Genomic DNA, 7,396 nt, shown 5'->3' with positions numbered 1-7,396 from the left:
GGATGGATGGATGGATGGATGGATGGATGGATGGATGGATGGATGGATGGTAGGGAAGAAGCCTGAGCTAGTGTGTCAGGTTGAGATGTTTCAGCAAGAAATTGAATTCACCTGAATGGACGTCTATGGCTCTGGAACTAGTTCCCTTCAGAGGGGACAAGCGCTCTTTCACTCTGGAGCTGCCCCTGGTGAAAGGCACTAAGCAGGAGTGGACATACCCCCCACCTTGGTGCTCATGCATTGGGGTTCACCCCTCTGACTATGTATAGGAGGACAGGTTTTGACTGTCACTTGTGCTTTTGAGACAAGCAGAGGACAGATCTTTGGAGGGGGTATCTACAGAATGCCCCTCTTGAGGACTGTTTTGTTCGGCTGGGAGACTTCAACGCTCACGTGGGCAATGACAGTGAGACCTGGAGAGGCGTGGTTGGGAGGAACGGCCCCCCCGATCTGAACCTAAGTGGTGTTCTGTTGTTGACTTCAGTGCTCATCATGAGTTGTCCGTAACTAGTCTACAACATAAATCAACTACACCCAGAAAAAGCGTTTTGTAATTTTATAATGTACTTATTTAGTGCAAAATAAGTGTACACGGCTCATGAAAATAAACAAAAGATACTTGTAACTAGTTCTTTGTTTATTACTAAATATACAACTACCTCCTAATAACAAAGTATCAAAGTCATCTTGTATCTTACAGTGGATATGTGTACAAACCTACATTTATCTCCAAAATTCAACCAACAGCACAGAATATGGAAAGAATCATCTATTCTTCATCTATCATCTATTTTATACTGAATGATACGTGAAAGGTAAAACTCGCTACATTTACCCCATTATGGGCGAGAATGAAGGCAATGAAGCTTCAAACTTCCTCGCCACGTAGAGACCAAGCAAGCTGTGGATATAAGCAACACTTCGGGTGTCATTGTCTCTCATCACTCCCAGATGGAACCGTCTGGTTGCAGAGAAACAAGCTCATTGCTCCCGTTAGTCGTTATCGTGAGTTAAAATTTTCACACAAGTAAAATGTTTGTTTTTGCGGCGCATCTGGATCTTATTTTGAAGGGATATGTAAACGTTACCATAGCGACCACAGTCAGAGAGCGTTTGGGCAGTGGTTGAGAGATGAGTAGAGCTTGTGAGTCTTAAGTCTGGTTTAGACGGAAAGATTTAAGAATTGTCGGCCAATTCCCCAAATCTCTGTGACCACAGAGCTGATAAAAGAACAACAGGTTTGATTGGTCCGTGTCTCCAGCCACATGGTAGGAGCAACAGGAACCGATTCCAGTCATGAACATCCCGATTCCAGAGGATATTCCACAAAACTCCCAACATAGCATACGGGAATTTAGAATAACCAAACACGGATGACGATGTAGAAGCAATAGTGATAGTTTGTGGAGTCATTTTAGAGATAAAAGACGTAACAAAAAGAAAAGGCGGTGGATAAAAGACGACGGGAGCAGCCGCTCTATTTGCTGCACTATGATTTGGAGGTGACTGTGTTTTTTCATAGTTAACATTTTTAACTGGACATAAACATAATAATATGTAATAATGACCATCCATCCATCCATTTTCTTTCACCCTTGTCCCTCAGTGGGGTCGGTGGGGTTGCTGGTGCCTATCTCCAGCTAACGTTCAGGGCGAGAGGCGGGGTCACCCTGGACAGGTTGCCAGTCTTTCGCAGGGCAACACAGAGACACACAGGACACACAACCATGCACACACACACTCACACCTAGGGGCAATTTAGAGAGACCAATTAACCTGACAATCACGTTTTTGGATTGTGGGAGGAAACCGGAGTACCCGGAGAAAACCCACACATGCACAGGGAGAACATGCAAACTCCATGCAGAAAGACCCCAGGCCGGGAATTGAACCCAGAACCTTCTTGCTACAAGGCAACAGCTCTACCAACTGCGCCACTGTGCAGCCCTGTAATAACGACTTTTACATATAATAAATATTTCCACATATCATCTCCGATATCCACCGGTCTCTCAGTTGCGCGATATGTAGATATGCTGTTTGGGATTCCCCTCTGTTCTTACGTCACCGCGCTTTCTGATTGGCTACCTGTCACATTCAACAAGTTGTATTCTCGTTCCCAGTCATGGAAAACCCCACAGGCTGCGATAAAAGGGCCAAGACAACCCAAATTGGACATATTCAGGATTTAGCGGGAACACCAACATGCAGTAGCCTTATCTGACGGTTCAGCCCCCTTCCCGCTCCCCCGGGCCGCAGCAAAATTGTCCAAGTCTTGACCGGTCCGCAGTAAGAAAAAGGTTGGGGACCACTGTACTAGAAGACCTGTCCAGGGTGATGTTGCCTCTCACTAGAGATTGGGTTAGGTCAGGGGTGCTCAATACGTCGAAAGGTTTTGAGTCGATCTCGGCAGCAGGTGACAAACTGAACGCCGCGCCGTCAGGACGCTGAGTCCTGCACTTCCTCCTCTGATAGGCTTATCAAAAATATTCACTAAAATCCTAAACATTTGTAGCTTCATTAAAAAAGAATAACTATAAAAAGTCAACGAAACATGTTAAAATTCATAATCTCAGTAATTATTGTTTCAACAAGGTGTTGCGCAATTCTGTGCGTTTTGGTTCCATTAACAAAAAAACAAAACAAAAACCAAAAAAGCGACTCAAAGACCGACTGACGAACAGAGCAGGAGTTTAAATTAGCTACTCAACCACCGCTGTGTTCATGAGGCTTATTAATAATCGAGAAATAAATATCAAGCCTGGAAACTTGATATCGTAACGGACTGAATGTTGTGTTTTTTTATATATATATAATCTTTGCTCGGCTTGCGGGGTGCAGGCGGTTGCCACGGCAACGGGTGTGCTTAAACGACAAAGAGACCGAGAGTAAAAAGGTAGGAGATGTTTTCAGTTGATTGTTTGTTCGGGTTGTTTAACCTTTTTTTTTTTTACCTTTGCTGTGGCTCATTACACCTGCTGTAGTTTCTGAACGTTCAATAAACTACAAACTTGGACTAATTACCTCGTTCGTTTGTGAGTTTACGTCACAAAAAAACATCAAATAGGACAAATATATTTCATTAAGTTTTAACAAATTCTACCGCGATAATTATGTGAAATTAAATTAATTATATCCCGACTTCAGAAGATTTGCCTTTACCTTTACTGGGCTCTTTGGTTCCTCCTATCAGTCTGTAGTTTCTCATATTTCAGTCATCAAACCAAATTTCAGATCCACCATGACTGACTGACACCTGCTGGTGTCAGGTTTGCAACCAGCTTCTGACTGAGAAACCAGTAAGCTGCTCCCAGTGTCAGAATCTCACTGAGGAAGAAACTAGATTAGGTTTTCTGTCACTTTATTATTTCTGCTATAACTGATGTATATTCGCATATAAAATAAGTCAATAGAGTTTAATTTGCAATTTTTATGTCTTTGTGTCATGAGGTAGATCTCAGGCGGCTGGTGAGAGAAAAAGTAGATCTTGCTCTCAAAAAGTTTGGGCACCCCCGGGTTAGGTATAAGCATGTTAGATGGATGGTTGAATTTCTGTGTATAAAGGGCCTTACCTGAGACAAGACCTTGTGCACAAACATTTAGATACAGCTATGATATATAAAGACCTGTGTGCATGCACATGGTTTTTAAAATCAGATTTTTACTTTATTTTATTTTTGGTGTACAACATTTTTGCCTTTTGGGCATACAAAAGGCAAAAATGTATGCCTTTTGTATGTATACAAAAGGCATACAAAAGTGTGAATCCGGTGCAGTCCTTTATAGGTAAGACCCCTGAACATTAACAGATTTTTAAGTTTAAATGTTGTTATTATGGCAACTGTAACTTACAAAAAAAATTAATCTACACGAACATCCAATTCATAGAAACGTACCATGTTTTTATTCATCCCCCACCCCAAGAAAGAAAATAATTCTGAGAATAGTTTTATTATATTTAGTCAGTTTTACAACTTGTGTACAGAATTGTTGTTTTCATGAAACTCACATCTAGGGCATCAACATCATTGTATCTGATAGAGGAATCAAGAACAAGCATTATAATGGGGTGAACAAGAGCAGGAAGGGGTAAACACACAGCTCATGTGGGGACGTGTACAGAAGCAGCAGAATTTGGATAAACTATGTACAGTACAAATCATTCATACAAATTAGACTCTAAGATATAGATTTTAGTACATTACAGTTGATATACTAATTCAGACTGAGGAAGCTCCACCCACCATCCATCCCTTTCATGAATGATCATTCAGTCAGTCAATGACAACATTCAGTAAGTCAGCCAGTCATCCACCAAACACAACATCCTGGCTTCACTCAAAAGCATACTGAGGACAACTGAGGATTGACATTAGTAGTATACAATTCAACTGGACTCGAGTGAAGGGGTTCACTCAGTCCCAGTTCACCCTGATGGCAGGAAAGAGCATCTTACATTTCTAAAATCACCAAACTCACATTTAATTTGCCATCAACTGTTTTGCAGCTTCTGTTATATCAACTGTAGAGTATCCTTTATTGTTTCAGAATGACTTAATTAAATTTGCTTTCCAGTTATGTAAGAACAAAGAGGAGCTTAAAAGTGCACTGCAGAGGCAATAATTTCAGATGCTGCTGGCCAGAGAGTTAATCCATTGTGACTGAAAAGTGAAAAAAAAAAAAACAATATGAAAATATGATGATCTGGGGTTAATAAATAAACATAGTGAACAAGTAGGATAAAGTTTAACAGTGACAATTACAGCCCCAACTGGACCAATAAGCTTCTCCACTATAACCCAGGCTGGGGAGATACATAACATAATTCAAAGGGGAAATTCTAACAGCAAACAATCAGTTTTCACACAGTTTTTCCAGGTACATTTTAAGCATATTACAGTTCTACATATCTAGGTTTGACATTTTCAAATGATATGCTCCTTCTAAACAATTTTAATAATAAATGAAGAAAAACAAAATTATACTAAATGGTGCAGACATATTGAGGGGCGTTATGGCGAACATACAGATTTCTCTGGAATGGGAAGAGTCCCCAGTTTTTGTTCCAATCATCTATTGAATTGCCTGTGTTGCATTTGAGAATGTCAGCCAGAGGGGAAGTAAGGAGTGTCACTGTGGTAGTTGTAATCTGGGCACACCTTCTGCACCAGTTTGTAGTCAGTGCTGTAGAAGGAAATGAAGATGCAGATAACTTTGAAAGGTTTGGAGCAGAGCCAGGAAACATGGCTCTGGGTTTGCTCCTGGTAGCAGGTCTTAGATGGATCGAAATTGCAGAGCGTATTCTTTGCACCCTTTTCCACCTTCTCGTATTCTATTCGGCAGTTGAAAGACTTAGAGTCCTTTGCATCAATGACCGACTGCTGTGCTGCCACATCAAACTCCACTATCTTTGTTGGAGGGACCAAGCTGACCGATACGTTACCCTGGCCAGTTGAGTTGTGGCGGAAGTACACACTGAAGGTACCATTGCCATGATCCACAATTTTCCCAGTAATAAGAAGGTTGAGTTTCACTGTCTTTATGTTGGAATGGAAATCCCCCCAGCCAAACATCTTCTTGAACTTTCCTGTCTTAACCATGGGCCGCCGTTTAGCTCGAGGCCTCGAGTCCTGCAGGTCTGTGGAGTTTCTCAGCCAATCCCATAGGTCTTGATCTGAGTAGGGCTCAGGGGTATTATAGTGAAGGTCCAACGCAGTACTGTTCTTGTTGCCATGTAGAGTCTGTGACAAGAGCCTGCTGATGGACATTTCCTTCCCATTTTCTGTCCATATATGCTTTGGCATGGACTTGGGGTGTCCTGTCTTTACAATGTCTGACCTTGAGGCTTGGACACTTGTAATCTGGGAAAGAGAGTAAAATATATTTGTTAGCCAGTGTTAGATGAGTGCCCTAGACACATGTATAAACTACATGGGCTGACTAAAAGGTAAAGTCAAAGGTTACATATATGAAATATATGAAATATATGAAATTTCGGTAACACTTTATTTGAAGGGGGGTAAATAAGACTGACTTAACACTGTCATAAACATGACAACACCTATCATGAACATCAATAAGTCTTCATGAATATTTATGACTGCTGTCATAAAGCATCATTCGGTAAATCATGACACTTTTAATACAAAGTTGGCATTATTGAAAATGTCTTTGTTATAACAACTTGACATTAATCTAGACAAAAATGTCTTTGTTATGACAGCGTGACATTACCCAAGACAACGTCGTTGTCATGACAACTTGACATTAAGCAAGATATTATAACTTGTCATGAACGCAATAACAGGTGAATTTTAAAATGTTATCCTTGTAAGACAGCATTAAGTCACTTGTTGCTACACATGCCTTTTGCTGTCATGAGACCATTATAATTGTGACATTATCCTCCGCTGTTAAAGTGCATCACAGTAAACCAGTAATAAAGATGTTATTGAGTGTAATTACTCTATCGCTTTAATGACAGTCATGAACATTTCCAGTTAACTCAAGTAAGTGTGGTCCACTTTACTTGAGGTAACTGGAAATGTTCATGACTTGTTAATGCTGTCTTATAAGGATATAAGCCTTATAAGCCAATAAATTCACCTGTTATTACAGTCATAGATATTCATGAAGGCTTATTCATATTCATGACAGGTGTTTATGACAGTGTCATGTCAGTCTTATTCACCCCCCATTCAAATAAAGTGATACTGAAATTTCGTCATTGGTGATATTGGGCACTTTTTTTTTTCTCAAGTAATATAGAATGTACATTTTTCATGTTGTGTTTCTCCCATATCTGAAATGAAAAGTCCAATTCATTCATTGAGAGACAAATTATATTTAGGAATTATATTTGTGACGTTTCAGTTATTTTCTGGGGAAAGAAATGCTATGTGGAAATTCTGGTAAATAAAAACCAAAAATAAAAGAATAAAAAGTTAAACTTAAAATTTTTATGAGAAATTTTTTTAAAGTAGTAGCAATATAGCAAACAATATGTAGTGTTTGTGTATTTTGAGCTACAAAGTGTTACAAAGGGCTCAACATCAGAACATTGAAGCTTCAGCAGAAACAGTAAGTCTCACTTTGACATTAATGGTAGGTATGTCTACCTCTCATGGATCTTTGGTTAAAACATCATTGTTCTTTGTTCACTGAGGGTAGACACAGTGAAAAGAGTACTTTTACTTGGGTAACAGTAGTGATACTTTATAATCTGAATAAACAAGAAAAGTAATTGATGATATAAAGCATTGTAATATTACTTTTTCATGTCCCAGTGAATGTCCCCTTCATTGATAGGAAGTGAGATTGTTGAATCCATTTTTTATGTCATTCAATTCAATTCAGTTTATTTATATACCACTGATTCCAAATATATATATATATA

The 7,396-nt window shown here is 39.6% G+C and overlaps 1 protein-coding gene across 1 annotated transcript in view; it reads right to left on the bottom strand.

Annotated features, from left to right (window-relative positions):
• Positions 1–3,932: 3,932 nt before the first annotated feature.
• nxph1 (neurexophilin 1) overlaps positions 3,933–7,396 on the bottom strand; it is a 48,570-nt gene continuing 45,106 nt past the window's right edge. Inside the window, exon 2 of the mRNA XM_008421221.2 lies at positions 3,933–5,861. Within this exon, the coding sequence (XP_008419443.1) occupies positions 5,106–5,861 (756 nt within the window). The 3' untranslated portion in view covers positions 3,933–5,105. The remainder of the gene's footprint in view (positions 5,862–7,396) is intronic.

The sequence above is a fragment of the Poecilia reticulata genome, linkage group LG11 (assembly GCF_000633615.1).
Source record: "Poecilia reticulata strain Guanapo linkage group LG11, Guppy_female_1.0+MT, whole genome shotgun sequence".
Classification (NCBI taxonomy): Eukaryota; Metazoa; Chordata; class Actinopteri; order Cyprinodontiformes; family Poeciliidae; genus Poecilia; species Poecilia reticulata.
Note: the sequence above shows the minus strand (reverse complement) of the source record. Positions and strands in the feature narration are given on the sequence as shown.